Source organism: Physcomitrium patens, chromosome 19 (assembly GCF_059467195.1).
Source record: "Physcomitrium patens ecotype Gransden chromosome 19, ASM5946719v1, whole genome shotgun sequence".
NCBI lineage: Eukaryota > Viridiplantae > Streptophyta > Bryopsida > Funariales > Funariaceae > Physcomitrium > Physcomitrium patens.
The window spans coordinates 4543821-4567186 of NC_143428.1; the positions used below are offsets into that span (position 1 = coordinate 4543821).

Here is a 23366-nt window from a genome sequence, read left to right on the forward strand (position 1 = left end):
ATTGATAATATATTTGGTTTTTATGTTTAAAGGATTTTTTTTATCATAAAGGCTTTTAAAAAGCATGCAATGACAACAACCTCATTAATTGAGGTTAAATATGTGGACCTATCTATTGTAATAATAGATGCAGTAGAATTAAAGAATCTTCTATAAAATTTTATAGTCAAAATTTGTCAATTTTTTTATAAGTTAAATAAAATTATTTATAATAATTTAAATAAAAAAATCAAGTATTATTACAAGAACCAAATACATAATAATATGTTATTACTTTATGAAAGAATATTTTAAAAAGTATATATATATATATAAATATTTTATTCTATTTGTATTATGAAATTTCCATATGCTAATAGAGGTCTTTGCCAACATTGCTCTAATACCATAAAAATCCAAGCAATGTAACATCAAAAAAATATATATATATATATATATATTAGATGATTGTTCATGTAGAACACAAGGAAGAAATACAAAACGTGTCCATGCACATAAGATCTAGAGTATTGGATAAAATAATACGTATAGATGTATAGATGAGCAAGTAGTAAAAGATGACTTACTCCTAGTTAAATTAAGCATGGAAAGAAAGTGTTAGCATGTACAAAAGAGAAATAAAAATAAAAACACAAAACCTCTGTATCGATAGATTTCTTAGAAGGGGAACGAAACATAAAACTTCAAGTGAATGCAAGTGATGGATGGATACTATTGAGTGAGTGCGGGGCAGGGGAGGTGGAGTTGCACCATAGCCGTTGCGGTGGAAGGGGAAGGCCGGTATATGGAGGTGGGGGTGGAGCCGGTCTGGCACGACTATACTTGAACAGGATCTGTTCTATAGTGCGTACATCTGATCTGTGTTCTCCAACATAGACAAGACCTTCACCCCGGACGATGCTTCAGGGCTCTCCGGCCTGAGCGCGATTGCCGCGGGTTGGTGTCCAGTGGCCCCCTCGCGGGGTCCGACCCCAGCCTGCCAGATGAACGTCCCGCCCCCTCATTCCCGGGAGCGGTGATGGCCGGAGAGCGTTCTGACGGGCAACTCGACCACTCTCTCACACACACACACAGACCCTGACACACCACTCTCCCCCCTTCACTCTCCACCTTTTCTTCGCCTGCCAGACCCCGACACGGAGCTTTCACGTGGAACGAGTCTTTGTAGATTACATGTCATATTCGCACCTGGTTGCAACTCACCACATTGTTTGTGTGGTTCTAACTCTCAACACTCCTTGATTGACAAGACTTATTGTAACTACGTTCTTCGACCGGTTGTGCCACACTTCAACTATTGCTTCACATGCTCATTTCCAGTATCATTTCATTCTGTTTGTGAACCTTGCGATTGGTTTATTGCTTGCAGTTTTGCACACCCATCTTCAACCCAAATCGTTATCGATTGAGTATTCTTTAAAAGGCAACCACAGACTTTCCTCAAAAACGATGAAACGTCGCCCCAGCGAACATGGCACAACTGCCACTTCAGTCGACGCACTACGATCCAGCGGATTGCAAATTAGCGCCGTTTTCTGAACTTTTTCTCGCTGCATGATCGCCGTTCTCAGAAGCGTAAGCTGATCGGACTCCTACCGCCTCCCCCCCGCGTGGATCAACGTCGGTGAGCCAACGGACTCTTCAAAATGTTGGCACCTCACCCACTTCCAGAGCAGCCTCTCTTCTTCTGCTCTCGCGACCCTTGATGCTGCACCCCGAAGTTTCTAGCAGTTCCTGAAAGTGGAGGAGACAACTGCACTTGGGAGCTGGAGTAGCGAGCAAGCGCCTTTGTCAAGTAAATCAAATAAGGACGACAAAAGCAGCAGAGGAAAAGGCCATGGACTTGTGCAGGTCGACGACCCACCCCAACTTTGGGTATCAAGCAGCTCCTCAAATGCACCAGCCCGCCCCTTGCGTCCCGCTTCATCTTGAATATTAGTCTATTCCTTTTTATCATATTTCATCAATTTGTATTGCGCTTCATTTCAGGAGGAATCATAGAACTTTATTCTCTTTTACATTTGGATTGTTCTGTGAGTGAAGCTCTACCTCAGGTTCGTTGTATGTGGAGCTGTTCTGTGATTATAACAATCTCGCTACCTTCGCTTTGGAGGAATTGCATGCTTGCTTCTTTTGTGTTGTTAGGAGTAACACGTGCAGGTGGTCGACGAGGCTTGTGTTTTGAATTATATCATCCCAAATTCGTGCTGGTTTTGTATCGTAGAATTTTCTCCTGAATTGAGTCCCTGGTCGGGTATCATTAGCCACAACTGTTCTTCACGTCGACCATGCTGAAGACGTCATAAAAATCAATGTCTAAAGGTTGCTGCACAAGTTTACGAGCTTCGAAGGTTGGGCTTCTGTTCTAGTTGAAGGAGAGGTTGTATCAGTTTTGTTGCAAATTTGGGAGGAGAAAATGACTTGAGCTTGGAGCAAAATGTTAACCTATCAAGTTATCAAGGAAAATGGTACGAGATAGCGTCCACCCTCCAGCGGTTCCAACCCTCAACTGGAAGAAATTGTGGCAGAACTTATACTCTGAGAAAATCAGACCAATGACGTTTTGGTATGGAAATGTGGGTAGATGGCAACCGCCACTTCATTACTGGCATTGCTGCTTGTGTTTGTACGTGTATTCTTGTGTATGTAAATATGCGATGAATTCTTGTGACAAGGTTTGTTGTTGTTGTTTTGTTTTTAGAACAATATGCAATGTTGAATCCAAATTGGATAGAAGATGTGTTTTTATTGAGCTTGGTAATGATTCAAATCATGTGTGAAAACGAAATACTTAAGATGCTTGTGCTAAGTGTTTGTTAGACAACAATGTTATTTTTCAAATGAATTTATTATGGTTAGAATTTTATTGGTGTAAATCTCATGAATAATTTCAAAATTTTCTTGAATCAATGGCAATAGGATCAAGTATAATATTTGCATCTATTTGTAATAGGATTGCACCTAATGCAAAAGTTTGAAATATTAAAATAGGCTTCAAAAAATCCAAACAACATAAACTAAGATTTGAAGCAAAAGTTGGTAACAAACATCCAAATATAACTTTTGGTGCTAACCATCATTTAATTTCTATATTCTAAAAATTCTACTTGAATTGTGTGAAATTAAGAGCAAATTTCTATCTTAGGAATTTACTATCTATCTTAAGTTGCACAAGATTATTAATTAACTTACTAGTTGTTTTTTGTAGCAAAATGAGGTAGCTGAAAGAAAAGTTAAAAAACATATCAATAAATGAAGGTGCAATTCTCTACAAAGTACAAACTTTATGATTTTGTAGAAAGAGGCAATACAACTAATAAGACAAGTGAAAAACTCCAATTCCTCTAAATCAATAAAAACCTTGTATAATGAATACATATACTATTTAAGTAAATGGAAATAAGTAGAATTAGACAAATGTATGTTAAATAGATAACATCTTTTTTATAAAAAATCAATGAAGCTTGCAAATTATATATTGAATCTTTTAGGCATGCCACATGTCTATAGAAACTTATTTTATATGTTTTCTAAATTTCAAAAATTACATATATAAATGACCTATAATTTAGATCCTTATACAATAATTCTTATGGTTCTTATAAAACTTTAAAAAGGTCTTCTTAGTAGCTAATGTAATAGATGCTTATATTACTTTAGTAAATAGAAGTTAATAAAAAAATAAGTTTTCAAAATGACACTCTCTAATCTCATTGTATTTGGCAGTTGATTTTTTAATTTTAATTTTTAATTTTTTTTTCAATCTTTTGGTTTTTTCTTCTTTTTATTTTGATCTCTATTTATTTTAATAATATATGAGTGCATCGTCTTCTAAGAGTCAGTTTTTGGTTCATGTCTTTGATAATTTGACAAGACTACTAAATTATTGTAGTTTTTTTTTGTTTAAAAAGTAAAAAGACTATTTCAATTCTAAAAAAATATTGTTGTATTTGTAAAGGTCACTAACCATCTACCTTTTGATTAAATATTTTTTGAACATTGATTTTTTAAAAATAAATTAGATTTTTATTTTTTATGGAAATTTTAATTTTAATTTAGAGGTTGCAAAATTGTTTCATCTAATTTGGTTTACATGTTTTATTTTGGTATTTCTTATTATTGAAATATAATATAAAAAATTAGTAATATTATATTTGAAAGAAGTGAGAATAGATTTTTAAGTATTTTGGATCTTCAAATGTTCTTTAATACTCATTAACAAAAAAAATTATATATTAGCAATTTGTATTATAAAAATATTAATGCCATGCCTATGAAAGAACTCAACAATGAAGCTGAGCATTTAAGTTATTCTATTCTTATTCAAGTATATGGTGGAAGAAAAAAAAATGGATTCTACTATAGAAGAGGTTAATTAAAAATTTCAGTAGCAAAAAATAAGAATAAGATAACAAGGTAATAAAAATATTTTATATTGATGTTGTTTTTTTTGTAAAAAAAAACTTCTACTTATTTAAAACGGCCATAAATGAAGCAAAACAAAATATAATAAGTATATATATATATATATATATATGTATATATACAAGTAGAAAAGAAGAATAATATGTAACATAATTTTACCATAAAATGCTAGGAATTGATAAGCAAAAGGGATTGGTTGTGAACCATGATTGAAATTAGAGCCAAAGGCACAAAATGTTGCACCTATGGCAATTCTTGAGGTAGTTTTTTGATCAAAGAGCAAGGTAAGAGAGTGGACTTTAGAAAGTTTATTAAAGATTTGATATCAGTTTGATTTAGATTAATTTTGATTTGTTGAGAGGTTTTCAAAGTCAAATTGTTTTTCATTGGTTTAGATTCTTGAGAAATAAAAGAGAGTTTATATATTTGAAAACCAAATTAATAACATAGTAAATGGATGGATAAAATTTTGTATAATAGCAAGTTATTTTTATCTAGTATGTGTTTTAAAATATTAAAATCAATCAAATATTTAGATTTAATAATGTTAGAATTAATCTCTTTGTATTCAATAATTAACTTTCTAATTCTTTTTTATAATTTAATTGTCTCTTTTATTTTTCATTTTTTTTCTTTATTTTTTAATAACACATGAATGTATTATCTTTTAGGATTCATTTTTTTGATTTATATCCTTGATAGTTTGAAAATACTACTAACTTAATGTAGTTTTTTTTGTTTAAAAAGTAAATAGATTATCTCAATTCTTGATAAATATTATTATATTTTTAAAGGTTGGAAATCATCCACCTTTAAACTTACATTAATAATTTTTTAACATTTTTTTCTAAATAGAGTAGATTATTATTATTTTTATATAGAATAGATTATATTTTTTTGTGGATACTTTTATTTGAATTTTGAGGTTGCAAAATTCTCTCTTTTAACCTGATTTGTATATTTTTTTTGGTATTGCTTACTATTAAATTCAAAAAAAAAAAAATCACAAATATTATATTTAGACAAAGTAAAAATAAATTTTCTAAATTTTTAGATCTTCAAAAATTCTTGAATACTCTTCAAGCAATAATTTCATATATTTACAATCTTTATTTTAAAAGTGTTAATGCTACGCTAGTGAAAGAAGTCAAAAATAATGTTTAATATTTATACCAAGAAGTTATGCATATGAAAGAAGTAAGTTTATGTAGATCAATCTTATAAGTGAATTCTAAAAATATTATTGCTATAAATACAAAAGAGCCTAAGATCAATATGGTAGAAATTTTTGATAGAACAAGATCAAAATTTTTAAAAATTCTATAACAAGTAAAGTTCTTTTTAAGGTTATATCTTACTTGATATCTTAATTGAATTATTCGATTAGAATATTTAGATACAATTTTATTTATAAATATTATTTTTTGGTTTTATCTTTAAAAGAAATAATTCATTACTTTTATATAATCATTTTTTTTTTTTGTAATTAATTATAACCACATTTAGAAAATTTTCAAAATTGGCTTGAAACATTGATTGGAAAAATAAAGCTTTATATATTAGATTGAATATGGCTTAAAATATAATATCAAAGATCATATAATGAAAATATCAAAAGCATATTTTACAAAAAAATTTATTACTCTAGTAGTTGCATGTAACAATTGACTCTTTGAAAGGTGCCAAGAATCAAGATTTGATTGAAGAAGAAAATAACAAGTAATAATAGAAATTTCTAAGTCCTTATAAATCTATTCATTAAGGCAAAACCTATATAAATTAATATAATTTTTATTAAGTAATTAATATCAAAAGAAAAAAAAATAGGTACTATTGTGAAAACTTATATTTATATTGTAGAAAAGTGGACTATAAGATAAAATACTATTACATTAAATCAATTAGATTTTAAGCAATGAGTGCAAATTTAAATAAAAAAAAAATCAACAAGCATAGACATTTAGTTGTAATAAGGATCTTGCTAGTTAGATAGTTATACAATTATAGATATCAACCATAGAAAAAAAAATCTCATGTTGTTGTGTGATAACACAACTATATGGTCAAAGAAGAAAGAAAAGATTATGTTATGGAGGAGCTTAAATAAAAATAATTTAATAAATTATCTTAAAAATAAAGATAATAGACAAGAAAATAGTAAAACTAAGAAATGCTAATATTGCCTTCATTAAGAAGAAACCTCTACTTACTTTGTAGGGATAAAAGTAAATCAAATCAAAGTAAATGAGATAAATAATTAATCAAGGTATTTTAAAGAAGAGATTAAGAATATATTTTAGTAAATATTATCTCAAAATATGAAAGATTGATGCCTAAAGAGGATTGGTATCATATTATATAAAATCTCGCTTAAGAATGCGCTGGGCACTTGATTGTGGAAGGTAAAAGGAAACTGCAACAACAAATCCTAATAATTTTAGAAGAATCATATATAAATTGAAATTAAAGCTCAAAAAATATAATAAAATATTGATAAAGTTTAATTTAATTTTATAGAAATTTTAAAAGAAATACAAAAAAATTCCAAAGAACTTCTCAAAAAATCATAAAAAAATAATACTGAAATCTTAAAGAAATCTTAAATAAATCCAAAGAAAATCCTAAATCCTAAACCAATTCTAATCAAATCTTATATCCTAAATTAAATCCTAATTAAATCCTAAACCTTAAATCAAATTCTAATCAATTTCTAAATAAATCCTAACTGAAATGTAATCAATTTAAATAAATTTTAGGATAATTTTAGAACCTTATTATCTATTGACTAAACCATTGATCTTCCTTAAAATTTTATACACCTCTCAATCTCTTAGTTCAAAACTAGCATAATAAGTTAAAAGAAAATTGAACTTACAAAAAGGGAGAAAAATATTATAATCTACTCAAATGTTGGCTAGCTTCTATCTTTGACTTAATGTTGATCTTTCAATAGCAATAACTCCTAATTAAATTACTAAATTTCTTTCAAATTTTTCAAAAATATTAAAATTCAAGTCAACTATTAGCTCTAATAAAAATCACCTCTATTCAATTGGAAAATTGTTGCAAATCTTAGATAACCTTATTAGACCTAAAATTCTTGTTTCTAAGATCCTAATCCACTTAAACTTCAATAATCACCAATCCAACTATTCAATTAAGCTCAAATTCAAAATATATGTTGAGAAAATTTATATTCACAATCTTACAAAATTTTACTTGTAGATCTGCTAAAAAACTTACAAAATTATCCAAATTATAAACCCTATTTTATTTCACAAAACCTAGAGCCATCTAAAATAACTTTGATTTTACAAAGCTCTTACTAAGTCATTATCAACTCAAATTACTTGAAACTAATACTCTAAGAAATCCTACAAAGTCTTCTCCCAAACTTCATTCTCTAATTTTCTAAAAAATCCTAGAATCACCATAAGTATGTAGTTTTGTGCCTCAAGATTTGATTTTAATCCAAATTGACAACCAATCCTCTTTGGATATCAATGTTTGATAATTTGAGGTAAATTTTACTTTAATCTATTTTTAATTATTTTCTAAATATGCCTATATTAATTTCTTATTTCATTTACTTTGATTTGGCTTATTTATGCTTCTACAAAGTAAATAGAAGTCCCTTCTATAAAATGTAGCATTAAGACTAAACTTTTTACTATCTTTCTATTATTTATCTTTATTTTTCTACTACAACTTTTTACTAGATTCTTTTATAATAACATCCACATTTTTATTTTTCACTATATTGTCATATTATTCCATGACATTGATTATGAATTAAGGTCAAAATCAAATCTCAAGGCACAAACCTATGCACCTACGACAACTCCAACATTCTTTTGTTGATTGAAGAACAAGATTTGAAAGTAGACTTATGAAAGTATTTCTAAAAGTTTATTTCATGTGATTTAAAGGTATATTAAAATTTTGAGGTTTTTTCAAAGTAAGAGATGTATTTAGTAGATTGGATTTTGAAAAATAAAAAAATAATTCACAAATTTGAAGATTCTATGAGTGTTGTAGCATATTTATAAGTGAAATTTTTTCAATCTATAATTGTATTTGTCTTAAATGTGTTTAAAAAATTAAATATTAATAAAAAAATTTAGATTGAGGGTTATGAGAATTTTTGTGGATTATGGTCTTGGATAATTGAAATTTGAGGCCAGTGAGGGTTTTTGCAATCTCTTAATATTCATCAAAGAAATTAAAGTAAAAATTAGTAAAAGAAATTTAGACTTTAAAATCTAAACACCAATCAATTTTTGAAGCTATTTAACTATTCAACAAGGAAAAATCATTGTTGGAAGATCAACATTCAATTTGAAGGAGGGTAGCAAATGTGAACCCGTCCTCCGACTATTTGGTGCTGGACATTACGGTAGTATTGGCCGTCGCAAGGAATGATATTAACCATCGTGACCACAAATCCTTAGCACACGTCCACATTTTATCGCCTCGAGTCTTGTTTTTTATCCCCTAGACTCTACGAGGGATGGCTCAGGCTTTGTAAAGTCTTGCATAATTTAACGCGTCGCCTCCAGTTCTTAAATATCTTAGTCTGGTCCCGTATTATCGAGCAATCGGAATCTTACAATCGACACCGCAAATCTTCGTGTCTTTGCATCGTGAACCATTTGCATTACGTTAACCTACCGGTGCTCTGTTGCGATGTTGGTGTTGTGGGTGTTGTGGTAGAAATCATCTTATCGCGAGACGGCTGTCAGCAGCATCGAGTCCTGATTTTTGGAAAATCTCGCACGCATAGAGTAACACAATCAGTACCGGTTAGTGCAACCTTGATTCACAGAAACAATCTGGATGTGAGAATGTCCTGAACCAAACTGGTGAGCAGAGATCATGGTGCGGGTTGGAAGGAATGAGGCGCTACGTTTTAAGAAGAAATTCAAGTTCAAAATGTACTGAACGTGGAAGGACCACCATAAGCTTCACCAAAACATTTTGTCTTCAAACCATTTGCCATTTAGAATCGCACATACAACTCATTCCCTTGAGACTCTACATGAAATTATTGTTTCGTTTTTTTTGTTTCTATTTTTTCTTTGTCGTTTTTTTATCTCCTTTTTTTTCTTCTTTTTTTTAGAATTGATTGGCTTGAATAATAAAAAGTTTGCCAATAATCACGTAGTGATTGGTATGTTGTACCATTCTACTCATTGCCCGCATGATCGGGAGAAAGGTGGCAATTACCGGTTTATTACACATCTACAGCTTATTGTCGTATCATTGAAGCGTGGTTTTCTCATGCAGTTTAGCAGCATCTGAAACCACTGACAAACATTTCTCAGTAGGTATCTCTTCCAATAAACAAACACACACACACACACACACATAATATATATATACGTACACATCTATTAGAGATTTTTTAAATACTCAAGTATATGGAGAAGCATCTCTGTGACATGCTTCGACTAACTCTTAATCTCAACCAGCTAATATTTTGATAAATGAATCGAGCTCTTCGCAAATCATGAACACAGAAATGTAATTGATGTTGAAGCTGAATTACAATGTTGTAGCGAGTGAAAAAAAATGCTTCCGGGTCTTCTGCCAACTGGGATTCTTGATATTAGAATAATTGACTGATGAACTCTCTTGGGTCCCAACCGACAAAAAATAATTCCCCCATATCCTGACTCGGTGACAGACTGATAAAGAATGCTTAACTTCACACATGTTGCAGACCCCTAACTCCGTTTTACAAAGAGAGAATGCTATCATTGAAACTACCTACGTCATTTTCAGTTTCCCAGAAAAAGAAGAAACGTAGAGAACTACGGTAATGACAATGAAGCCATCAATCACCAGGAGACCTATTGCATCAAAGACGTACTTTGGTGCGAAGAGGCCCCAAACCTGCAATAAATAGAAACGTAGTCAAAACAATGTTGAGTTTGAAGCATATTTCTGGGCTCGTAAATATGTTAACAAAAATCAGTCTTTGGTGTAATAACTTGAACTTAATTACACCAAAGCAAACATGAGCAATGGTAGTGGTAAAACGTGCCATGAGATGACGGCGCTGCAATGTAACACATATAGTAGTTACTGTTGTTAGAATGGTTCGTACCAAGCCGTACGAGAGGTAGCCCTGCAAGTTTGCAATTCATCAGAATTTCTGAACGTCTGAGTCTCTCAAGTGAAAAAGACATACAAGAATTAGGTAATGTTGTGTGGCGAAAGTTTAAATCAGTGAGAACGAAATTGAATGCAATGGGAGACGGATTATTGTTCCAAGCATTATCCTGGAATTAGCTGAGAATCACGTCGTGAAAGTAACCGCAATAGCTTACTTTAGCAACTTCAAGTGAGAAGAACCTGTCTCCCTCCAACGAGAACTTTGGCTGTGAAGACATTCTAGCTGCAGCTGCAGTGACCAGAAGAGAGAGCCCAATAACCGGAAGTATGTGCGAGGAGCCAAATGTGTCGAGGGCTAATAGAGCACCTTGTCTGTAGAAATAAAACTCGTCAAACCTGCAGCGAAATCGGCCACATTATGGTATTAAATATAAATGGTGAGGAAGCACAGCAATTCACACATTTGAAGAAGGCTGTACATGGATGGTGACTACATCAAAAAGAATCTGATAGGCCAATAATCAAAATCAAATACAAAAACTTTGAAACAACCTAAATGATAAGCAAATATGTCAAATGTTGGCAGATCTTTCCACTAGCTCAAATCTACATTTTTCTGCGCTACTGGTTCTGCCATTAAATGGAGAGGTGTCATAAAATGTGTCAACCAGCTGCTGTTGAGCTAAATATCAAAATCTTACCCAATAAAAGCTGCAGTAAAGTGAAGGCCATCAAAAGTACACCTGTCAAACCACCAAAGTATAAGAAAAATTGTAGTGTTATTGTTCCTATAAGACCACAAAATAATTTTTACTTGAGAGCCGCATTATAATATCGAGGATAGTAGAACCTCAAAAGCGAGAAAGAGGCTTCTAAAATCAATTAAGTACCATCTGGGACATGCGCTGAAAACTTTAGATTATTCCTTGACTTCGAAATTTAACGAAATTACAAGTATGGCCCAAACCTGTGACCAGTGCAGAAGAATAGCTGCACAGCAACTAAATTCCAATCAACAGCAACTGCAAAGTGGGAGCCCAAACCCACTCCATTCGACCCCACGCCTTGTTCGATGAGTACCTTGCCCGTCTCTGTCGCATTATCGTTTGAAAAATCCAGAGCTTGCAGATCCAGAAGACACCATACTGTACAAGCAAATAAAGTCAGTGCAAAGAGATTAAACCTAACACTAGAAACAGTGTAATGATCTCATCAAGGTTAGAATATCAGGCGATGTAAGTAACAAAATATTGAAAACCATGAGGTAGTTAAATCAGAATATATAGGAGAAAACATACTTTCAAGTGCAGCAAGGAGTACAACCATTGGCCCTTTTCTTCCCAAAAGAAGAAGGATTGTTCCACTTAATCCGGCCACTACAGCCACGATTCCTTCCACAATATGATGTCTACATGAAGTTAATACACTCACTCTAGTACTCAATGCAATTTTAATAATAGTGAATATAACGAGCATCAGACTGGCCATATATACTAATTGAGGGCAAAATAATCGAGAGAATTCCATAAAGGATTGCGGGATTTCCAGCAACAGACAGGAAGCTATATCCATGGTGAACCAGTGAATAATTAACAAAAAGTAAGAAAAAGGAATTGTCAATGCTATAGCCCAATAAAGGCTTCGAAACGTAAATAGTTTACGAGCACGTCGGGTAATGAGCCATACTAACGAAGAGAGGGGTAGAACAGTAGTGATCAGAGCTATGCATGAATCAGTGATGGATAGTTGAGGAGAATTAGATGCTGAGGAGTGTTCATCTTTAAGTGAGGGGCTAGCTACCGTTGCCGGGTCTTTGAAAATCTGAACTAGGCCTACACTAGCCATCCCCACATTGAGTAACAAAAGGAGAATTGCCTGCAAGAAAATCAAGGTGTCAATGATCTGAGTTGGAATAAAGACCTCTTGGATGGACATGGAGCAAGGCTTCTAGCGAGAAAAGCACCCAAACCATGCAAATACGAGGATAATAGCATGTCCAAAAACAGACTAGGATGATACAAACAAGATATCAGAACACGGAAGACGACACTAGCTGATATCACGGGTATGTTTGGCGTTGATAGCCTAAACGTAAGATGCGCAAAAACTCTTCGAACATACAAACATTTTCTTGAAATAGCCATTTGTCACACTAACACGTTTACAACGCCAGCTAAGAAGATGTGAAGGAGAAAACCTGGGGGACTTTGCAGCAACTCTGAATGGCTCGTCGTAGATAAAGAATGCCTGATGTTGCTAGCAGGAAGCACACAACTTGCCCTTCACTAACTGTTTACAAAATTCAACCAGGAGAGAAGTAGTGAGATAACAAACTAAAATCTGTAGGTGACCCTAGAAGATTCGTCCAAACAAATCCTCAACAAACAGGAGTTACGTAGTGCCTTCACTTCAAAAACAGCACATTACGTCAGTTATTTGTTGAGAATGCCAGTAGTTGGTATATCCGGTTATGACACAACAATATAGCGACTAGTTTCAAAAGTTGGTGTTTTTCCTTGATAAATGAAATCACAGTACAATTACACCAGTAGCTAAGTGACCTACATTATGTTTTCATCACAAGACAGTTGACATTAAAAATAAAAAAATCGATCAAGAATCTTGAGGCATAAATTAACTTACGGATATAGCTGTTTGACAGTAGTCCACAAGCATGCAAGCCCACAAAGACGATAGCCATGCTTAATTTAGCATTTGGTATGCATGCCTCCCGATAAGAAGAGCAAACTGTCTGTCCTTTGGCATAGATATTCTGATCACTTTGCACTACTCTTGGACCACGCGCGGGAAAAACATATGCAATGATAGAAACCAAAGCCACTGCTGCCAGGGTAGTATATACTTGCCCACCAGCAATCACAGTTGCAAATAATGACGATTCCACCCATCCTGTCGTTGTATAAAATCCCAAGATAACACCTAGCCAAAAAGTTCAAATCAGATCAGATATTTCTATAATGATGAGTGGTTCCCTTTCTTGGGTTTCAGACCCCTTTCTACTGCACGATGATCATACTTGTGGCTATTGAAAATTATGATTCTAAAACCTCATGCAAATACAGGATTAAGAGTATTACTCATCTACCCCACCTGCAATGGCTGCTACAACTCCACACGCCATTACCATTCGCTTAACTGGAAACAATTCTTGCAGGTTGCTCTGTATCTCAGAATTTTTATCTTCACTTGATCGTGATCCGACTGATAGGCTCAAGGCTCTCTTAAGAGCAACTCCTTGAACAACCATAGAAATGATCAACAGAAAGAGTCCTATGGCCATCCACTCATCTTCAAACTGTGTCCATTGTGTGCGTGCCAAATTAGCTGCAGCAAGTAAGTACCCCATGTTGTCTTGTATGCTATCCAGTAGGTTTATCGTTGTTTCATCCGATATTTCCTTGAACTTGCTGCGGTCCGAAACTGAGTCATTGGTTCCCATTTGAATGTGATCCATGTACAAGGAATGTATATTGACCAGGGCCTTTTCATACAAACTTTGAACATATGCTAGGTCGGATGTTGGAAATCCACGTATACTGGATGTTGAATAGGTATCTAGATATCGCTTAACCTGCAACGGAAGGGTGTCTTAGAAAGTTTCCACTAAAAAAGAGTTATAGCAAATAAAAACAATGACTCGCCATAGACCATACAGCTAAGTCACACAACAGGCATGAACACCCTCATACGAACCACAAGCTTAATAATTGCCACAAAACAAAACATGCGAAACGGTAAAGTGGAGGAAAAAAAGAAGAGGACATGCAAAAGTAAAAATCCAGACATCTGCCACAATTGTAACCGAGACAGACCTCAGAAGTTTGAACAGGTAAAATTACACAAGTAACAATCTGCTTTGCTCCTTGAATTTAGGTCATAACAGAGAAAATAAGTTGACGTAACGACCTTGAAGTGGCTCTTTATGAATAAGCTTATAACCAACCAGTAATATAACTTCAACCATACAAAAGCTTTTAGAGTAAAAAGTATATCTAAAGAACTAAATACCTGCCAGCTATTCATGCAGAGCACAAGACTGTATCTCTCCATCCACATGCGAATCGGGTCTTCAGGAGGGTGATCTTCACTTTTGAAGGGCCATGTGGAAGCAGCTAAAGCATACAACTCTGTATTTACACGACCAACGCTGCACAAGAAGTTGCAAACCAGCTGTGACAATCAAGAACTCCGAATGCCACATCAACAAGCATGGTTTATTGATGGACAATCTCGACAGTCTCTGAATTGTTGACAAAGGAATAGACTTAATCAAAATCCAACCAGGAGATGGACGAGTTGTAGCAACAAAAGGACCACGTCACACTCACTGACCTGCCAAATGGGAATGGCACACCAAGAAGAGCTGCCATCGTTGAAGCGAAATCCAACTGCCAAAATTAGGATGTATGAACACAGGTTGTTGATTAATTTCACTTGGTTCCTTGAAAAATAGCACACTAAGACTTGATCAATTAAAGCAACTACATCTAGTAATTGCTTAAACAGCGGCGATTCCATTTAAACGATATGCAGCTGAAAGGGTCTGGAATGTCGACGCACCTGAGGGAACGTAGTGATACAAGGACTTTGATCTCTGTTTGACTCCTGTTCACAAACAAACAGTAATCGTTAGAATCTCAAAAACACAAAGCAAGACTGTTGAGGAGCACTTAATTCTCTCCACATATTCCCAGAATCTTTTGAAGTAATGTTACCACCATAGGAAACCAACTAAATTTCAGAACGAAAATTCGGGATGTGTACAAAGTCTTACCGTATTGATTGTGCATGTCGAAGACTGGAGATCCAGTGGTAAACGACCTGGCGATTCACGCATGCTCAAAGCAAACAATGCGGTGTCTACCTGCCAATTCCATTGACACAAAGTTCAAAATGAACAACTGAAATGGTAAGAGTGAGCTGATCATCAATTTTACACCCTTAGAACAAAAACTTGAGGTCAGATTATGAAGGGAACATCGTTTCTGTGTTAAAAGTAGAGAACGAAAATGATACTGTCTCAATTACTCTACATGCGTCTCAATCTTGCTATCATTCACAGTACATACGCACACATTGTAGAGAAAATAATAACCTCTTCTGATGTACCACCACCGTGATCTCCATGCAATGTCTGACCATGGTCGCCTAAGACCAACAACATGGTATCCTCATGCGAGCCCCCCGGCCCAGATTGGTTCTTGAGCACAGTCACAATGTCCTATTGCACAAAACCAAACATCAAAAATTGTGCCCGTCAAGAGTTGATGACCACGTATGATGTTTTCTCAAAAAGTTCAAGAACTACGAAGGATGTAATTTTAAAATTTTGATATTCCTGCTTTGAAACATAAGAATAAACCACAGAAGCAAGGAAAAAGTGTCTTTTATTATGGTAAAATTCAGCCCAAGACGAAAGAGTTGATTTAACAATTAAATAACCGCCTTGGTGATCAGACACACTGTTACGATAATCAGGGCAGCTGGGAAGAAACCCAAACCTCAATGACTCGGTCGTATTGTTCCAGCTTCTCCACCATCAAAGGCGACTCCACGCCAAAAATATGTCCCACGTGATCCTGCTCAAGCACTTTATCAATACTTACAACAAAATTCTAACCAAACGCGACAGTTTACGATTACTTTGTCATAGCTATTCAGACATTGCATTGATTTAGTTTGATAGACAGCAGGTTTCACACATAGAAATCAAGAATTTTTCGAATATGTGTTATGATGAGGATTAATTGCATTCATGTGACTGCAGAGAAAATTCTCTTACTTGCCACTCCAAAGTAGATGATCTGTGCAAGATCTTAAGACAATCGGTCGAGAATTTTAAGAATACACATAGATAAACTGGAAGTTTTTAGCTTTAATCCTCAAAAATGTTTTGAGATTGACGGGGTAAGACTGACAGTAGTTGAAAAAACAGTTGAGATTACTGACTTCAGATTTCGAAGAAACAATACCACACGCAACACCAATGAAAAAGACACTACAGCAAGATTTTATTGAACAGATGAATGATTGAGAATCATGGCAGAGCAAAGCGTGCCTGGTCCTTAGAGAAGTACCACGCCAAGGAAGTGAGCTATCAATACATTCCAGTCAGGTTCTAACAAAGCCGGAAAAATCTCACGAATAACTCCATCATCCACCTGTTCTCAGCAATAACACGGGTAAAGGATTAGCCCAAAATAATTTCACAGTATAGTGAAATGTGAAACAATAGTATCAGTAAACGGAAGAGTTAGAAATCCAAGAAAATACATATCAACAATTATAAAATTCTAATCAAGTGCGTAAGTGGGTCCTTTCAGACCGACGAGTCCACTTCAACATCTCCATAACAAGTACGATGAACTTCAGGTGTGTTCGAGGATCAGCAAAAGGTTTTACAACAGCTTGTACTGTGGTCTAGGCAGTAAAGTTTTCTAAACTTATGATAACACCTGAGAATGTGACATGCCTAGCACGGAAATTCTCACAAGGACATCCAAATAGAAAACGTCTCCCATTTAATTGACCAGGGTAGATCAGCAAAAAAAAATAACGAAAGAATCAAATAGCTCACAGTACTTAGGGCCCCTCAGACATTTCTAAACCACCAGATCATGACCAGACTAAAGGGTCTGGATATTACATCAATCTCAAATCCCCGAAGTCGCCAGAGATATGCTCACCAAGACATTCGGAAGACTTAAGAGCTCAAACCGCTGCGTACACACTGGTAGCTCAGGATACGAACCTTAATTCTATAGAATATTTTGAGAGGCTACAATCCAAAAAAACATACTCAAAAAACACAAACATCGATAATGGAATTCTCAGACGTTCGAAAACGTTCGAAAATGTGCTTCTCGTGCACAGCGGGACAATTCAAAGCTCAACAGCTTCAGCTTAGATTTCCACAAGCTAGCTTCAGCATTGAAACTGGATCATGCGTGTTTTTCTACTAACCAACCAACATGGATCAAACTAGAACGATGGGACGAAGTGTAAAGCAGAATAATGCTACAGTTCAGCAGTGTGTTGAACATTTTGAGAGTTCCTTATTAAAGAAATCCGACATTGCAGAGAACTCAGAACAAGTGCATCACTTTCTGAACAAAAGGAACATCCTCTTTTATGTGAATGAAGGTAAACAAGAGAACTATTCACAAACCAAGAATACATTTCACACTAGACATGACTGCAAGGCACAAGCATACCCAACAAATTCCACTAAAAGAGTACATTTCAAGTGAGTATCCATAAACTGGGAATGTTCTGTGTATGGAAAAAGCCAGTTAGCACTAAATTTAAATGTCCTGAAAAGGTTGAGAGACAATTCAGTTATGCAACTAAAAGTCAGTTCTCAGATAACGGTCCAGGATGTTTGTATATGAAATATTAATAAAATTGACAGCATACAAGCCTCAAGGAATTTTGTATGTAAAGAATCCACTAGAAAAAAAGGACTTATTAACAGAACTCTAAATACAATCACTTGAGGATAAGGTATAGTGATCTTAACATCAAACAATTGGACTAAAAGAAAATCATACAAGGCAGAGGTAACTTAGTAGATCCTAAGCCCTGAATAGCGAATGAGCAGAGCAGATACAGCGTCAAGAATACCGAAAGTGGAAAAAGTTTTATGAGTAGGTTCTTACAGTGTGAAGGTCCTTTACATTGAAAGAATCAAAAGGATGCGCCACAGAAAAATGAGAGGGAAATAGCTTCATCCATGTGTCATCCCCCATCATTCGTACTTTCTTTCCACTCTGTACCAACTGTATCAGAAGGAAACTAATAAGGGAAAAAAAATTAAATTAAATTCAAAAAAAAAACGACACTAATAGTTATGTCAATGCCAGAAAAGAAAAATATCCTCCTACTAAAATTTACCACATCCGTGAATTACAGAAAACCTGTCTATTTTCTGAATCACAACCCAAGAGAGAAAGTGTTGTCTCATCTTCGTAACAATTATTTCCTGTGACGATTTGAACATTTACTACAAGCATACAAATGTTTCATCGAGAAACACAAAGCCCTAAAACTTCCACTACAAGTAATCATCATTGCTGTATGGAATCAAATATAGAACCAACCTTAACTTTACGAAAAGGTAAGCAATGACAATTGCACGTTAAAGGATGATTCACCAGACTAAGTAGCAGTATTGTAACTGACTCAAAGTGGTATTATACAAAGATTTCAGAGTTACAGAGCTGCATTTTTCCCAGAAATCTTGACCACAACGTAACAATAATGGAGCTAAAACCATGGATACCCACAAGATCATAGACACACACGCTAACACTTTCAAGTATGCGATATGACATTTTCTTGAATCACTATATCTTATCCTCAAGGCATTTGCCTCTTTTTGGTTACCTGCTAGATAGTATGAAATATCCTGTCCTGAAATAGCTGCCATATATCTCCAGTGATCAATACGGGACAGCTATTGGCATTCTACTTGAAATCCAGGAAACAGAATAGCCATTTTGGATTCACTAAAAATTTGCAGATAAAAGACAGGAAAAAACTCTACCTGATAAATAAGATTGTCCTCCACAATTGCGGGAGCTCCAAAACTGTCTCCGATGTCGACAAACGTGGGCAATCCTCCAGTTGTCAACCCCTGTAATTCAAGCACAAGCCTTGTGAATAGACGCTCTGCTGCTGCGTCATCCTATAACGAAAAACTCCGGCTCTCTCATTACAGTTAATCCTAGTCAGGAAAAATTAATCCTAGTCATTAAAAAGAGGCCGTTAGACCTGAGATAATATCAGAATTGTAACCCAACAACAAAACAAGCCGATATTTTGCTCATGCTTGAAGTAAAATAGTTTTCAAGAATCTCAAAAGAAAGAATCTAAATGCTTCAGAGGATATTTCAGGGAATCGAGCTTCTGAATAGAATTTACATAGTAAGGATAGGGCCCGTCTCTGAGGAATGTTCACTAACTTCCACCATATTCAGAATTTCCAATACTTGATCAAACAAGATTGCTAAGGACACTTGAGCTGCATATTTCAACTAAACAATCAACAGATACAATTTTTTACGAGATGAGCAGCGCCATTTGACTGCAAGAGAATGCACCTTTAGACGTTGCAGAGTGGTGGTAGGAGGATCAGCCACAAATTTGAAAATTCGAGCCGATCCATTTTCTTCCTTATAGAGCTTCTGCAGCACCCGTAGCTTGTCCATCCAAGGTTGGCTCTCTGAAAGACCAAACTAGGAGCATGTCAATACTATGCTCAAAATCGGACAGAATGTCGAAATACTGTTAATACGTTTGATGACTCAAATTTCAAGATTTGGTCTAGCTTAACCCTAATGTCGCAAACAGTAAAACTACCCATAATACTCATTTCGGGGGTCAACTCATGCAGAATCAACTCTGTTCAGGCTAAGGCCAGATGCAGCAACCAAGTAATCTGTCCAGAAAGACGGACTCAACCAACACAGGTAACCATATTTAGCGAGTACATGAAAAACAACAATCCTTTATAATGCAAGGCAGATGAAATGGGTGCAACTACAGAAAAGCCCAACCTCCAGGAAAATGGCTGCTAGGTGCTACAAAGTCAAATCTGTCAATCAAATAATCCCGGTTGTTAGTTATTAACAAAAAAAAGCAACATCGAGAAACAATTGACGTCACCAACGAGCACAATTCTTGGGCTAAAAGCAGATAATTGAATGCGGAAACAACAATTTCTCTCTAAATAAAAAAAAAAAGATTGAAAGCCACAAATAATCAGAAAGATAAAGAGCATTAAAGTGAAAGCCAAATTGTAGATGTGACCTTGTTAGTGAAGTGGCATTAGCATTGCAAACTTGTTCATGGAATTGAACATCTCATCATATAGTTTAGACAACAAAACCACACAAGATCTGCTTTGATGAAAGTAGCCGAACATGCGCCTATGTCAATGGGTTAGTTCAGAAAGTAGTATACCTCAAAGCATCAATGACAATAATAATGACTCGCTTGATGGCAGGCTTCGTCCAGCATTCACTACTTGGTTTGTCGTCACTTTGTCTATTCGTCTCGATATTCTGATGTTCCCATAAACCACACATTGCATCAACCCCATAAGAGGTTTCATTTGTTTTATTCCTTGCAGCAGCTATGCTTAAACGGTATGTTTATGACTAAACAAATCTCGAACAGGAGAAAAGCTTCTTATAAATAGGTCGAAAATGAATAGATCATATCAGTATAATAGAACAATGGATCATTTGAAACTTTAGGCTTCGATAATTGGTCGTCGATTTTGCGTCTTCATGATGAGTGAAGGAAAACAAAGTAGAACAAATTTGTGCTCGCTGCGATTGCTGGCACTGAGTATGGCTATATCGTAAACAAAAGATATCGAATCACTTGTCCAGGATAAAAGTATAGAAAAGCATATTCTGAGTTTGTTCTTTCTAAAACGACAAAAAGCTTCTAGAGAAAATGGCATGCATTTCATTGTCTTTCAGTAAAATGACAAGATGATTTTTGGAGATCCAATACTCACCTCCTCACGACCTCCTTCAACCGCCTTTCGAATCCCATCATCTTGTGAAAAGAATGCCTCACCTTCTACTATCTTATCAATTTTCTCAGTAAGATTAACGCTAGAAGCTGCGTCAAATCAAGATTGAAGCTTGTGAACATACGGAGCGAATCACACCAATCCAAAAAAATCAAGAATCGAAGTAACAACAACAATAAGAATAATAATACTAATAATAATAATAATAATAATAATATAAAATCATGTGATTTGAACGGCAGAAACACAAGATTACCCGTATCACTTAAGGCCGTGTATTTTCCAAAGCATCCCGACTTGGCTACGTCAGAGCAAGTACTGAACTCCGGAAGTTCTGTTCGAGTAAGCAGAAATCCACGAGTAAAGAATATTATAGCTAGTGAATGTAAGAAGAGAATGTAGCAGAAGAGTCCTACAATGCGGCACCTCGCATCGACTGCCATGATGCTCTAAGATCTGAGCTCCCCCGGAGTCTCTACAAAAACAAGATTTGCAAAGATGTCAATTCGAACTTCAATGAGATAATACTGAACCTTAACTTTTTAGTCTAGTTTCTGCCAATCAATACTACATTATGAAGAAACCTAATTTACAGAGTTCGTGAAGACAACCTGGTCTGGCCACGGTTTATTCCTCGGCCAAGTTTCTGACAGTTTCAGATTTTACACTCTCGGCTTCTAGAAGAAATAACCAAGTACCTACGTTTCTCTCCGAAGCTATCCAATGTCGAAAAACACCATGAGAACAGCAATCGAATTTAGCACACTAAAACGCACAAACTAGAAATTGGTCGACCATCATCTGTAAAATGTCACTGTTCAAATTGCTTCAAACAATAGGTATGAACATTTCCCCTGCTAAGCTCCTAAACTGTCTGTAGATTCTTCCTCGTAAACTGCATCCAGATAATCTCGCCACACCTACCTCTCACAAACTAAATGAACACCCTGGAGATCAAAAGCCAGGAACGAGCGACAAACGAGAAGCTGCATCAATAGTTTTTTTTTTTTTTTTTTTTTTTTATTATTTTAAATATCAACAACAGAAACAGCTGCGTAATTTGTTTATTATATTTTATTTTTTGTTTTAATCCTAATATACACCTGAATACAAACTCCGTCAATAAGTTTAATTCAACAAACAAAGCCTCAAGAAGCTACCGCACCTTAGATCCCGATCATCTCACTCGTTAAAACCTGTGTCGGAAAATACAGAAACCAAGAATTCTCCCCGACTTCACGTTGATCGAATTGTTTCTTATCCACGCGTTAAACTGCTCGACAGCACATTCCTCAGAAACGTAAACGAAGAAGACAACAAGAGATGGATTCAATGGAGAGCTGCGACTGAGAAAACTGCGTCGCGCATAATCGCAGTTGCAGACATGTCTCCGAGGAGGTAAAGCTGCAAGCAAAACCCCGCACGCACTCAAACCTCCTCCATCTCCATCTCCTCCTCCGCCTCGCTCATCCATCCGAAGGTGTTCCACGAGCGCCGTAATTCCGGTCAAACACAGCTTTCCGAGACAAAACTTATACTAGCTTGATTTATTCATTTCATGTCGCACTCTGGACTCATTGTTTTGTTAGGGTTTTGTTTTTCATAACTCTCTTCTTATGAAGGTTTTTTACTTTTTGGCTTGTTACTGAATCGGCACACATTGAAGAATTCTTTTAACACCACACCTTACAATATATTTTTTTATTTTTATTTTTATTTTTCGTTAGTTTGAATCTGTAGTAAAGTAAAGTTTGTGCATTGCTTCTTGTGCAACTTCAATGGTTTTTTAAGAGAGAGGGATGGTTTGGTTTGTTTTGAATCTTAATTTTGATGGCTTGGCTTGTCCTCCCATGTTTCTCTTAACATACGACGTGCATTTTATGACGGTTTTTGATATGTTCTTGCAACTTTGTCAAATAGGTCATAATTTTGATGAGAGATGTAATGGAATTTTGCAAAACATAATGTGTAAGATGAATGTATCCAATTTCATTGCTACTCCATTTCACTCTCATGTGCTCTTCTTGCTTCTCATTACTAACATTAATTTTTGCATTGCAAGTATAATTAAGATTTATCTTTAAAAAATGAAAAAATAAAAATAAAAATAAAAATAAATCACAATTTTCAACTCATTTTAAACTTTTGGTACTTGATATTATTATACATTTTACATATTTTAAATGCATTTAAACAATTATCACTAAATGCTAAAGTTAGATGTATTTACATTCATTAGGGACATTAAAAGAAGAAG

The 23366-nt window shown here is 34.9% G+C and overlaps 1 protein-coding gene and 1 non-coding gene across 4 annotated transcripts; one reads left to right on the forward strand and one right to left on the reverse strand.

Moving 5' to 3' along the window:
* The first annotated feature begins 812 nt into the window (after positions 1-812).
* Positions 813-1044, forward strand: LOC112272888 (small nucleolar RNA U3). Its single transcript, XR_002966835.1, has one exon. It is a non-coding gene; the product is annotated as a small nucleolar RNA U3 (small nucleolar RNA).
* Positions 1045-9924: 8880 nt separating this feature from the next.
* Positions 9925-22416, reverse strand: LOC112272660 (uncharacterized). Of its 3 annotated transcripts, none has more exons than XR_016498538.1 (24): positions 22275-22416; positions 21366-21584; positions 21092-21198; positions 20527-20627; positions 20121-20158; positions 19665-19786; positions 19109-19198; positions 18222-18341; positions 16641-16724; positions 16065-16142; positions 15659-15784; positions 15338-15427; positions 15124-15168; positions 14896-14951; positions 14572-14710; positions 13654-14134; positions 13186-13482; positions 12740-12831; positions 11841-12417; positions 11623-11687; positions 11244-11285; positions 10758-10938; positions 10472-10555; positions 9925-10320 (listed from the first exon to the last, which is right to left on the reverse strand). XR_016498538.1 is itself a non-coding variant. In XM_024500640.3 (24 exons), exons 2-24 carry the CDS (start codon positions 21550-21552, stop codon positions 10195-10197), a joined length of 3441 nt encoding a protein of 1146 aa, XP_024356408.1. In that variant the 5' UTR covers positions 21553-21584; positions 22275-22416; the 3' UTR covers positions 9925-10194. The 3 variants fall into 3 exon arrangements, 2 of the variants coding, with proteins under 2 accessions (XP_024356408.1, XP_024356409.1); XM_024500640.3 differs by having other exon boundaries at positions 11510-11687; XM_024500641.3 differs by lacking the exon at positions 22275-22416 and adding an exon at positions 21721-21862 and having other exon boundaries at positions 11510-11687.
* Positions 22417-23366: the final 950 nt, after the last annotated feature.

Bases quoted from the DNA above. Each gene is read 5' to 3' on its own strand.
- LOC112272660 (XM_024500640.3), bottom strand. From the start codon at position 21,552: ATGGCAGTCGATGCGAGGTGCCGCATTGTAGGACTCTTCTGCTACATT. The intron at 21,199-21,365 runs GTAATCTTGTGT...GATTTGACGCAG, and splicing joins CACGGCCTTAAGTGATACGG to CTTCTAGCGTTAATCTTACT. The intron at 19,787-20,120 runs GTTGGGCTTTTC...TTGGTCTTTCAG, and splicing joins TAGCAGCCATTTTCCTGGAG to AGAGCCAACCTTGGATGGAC.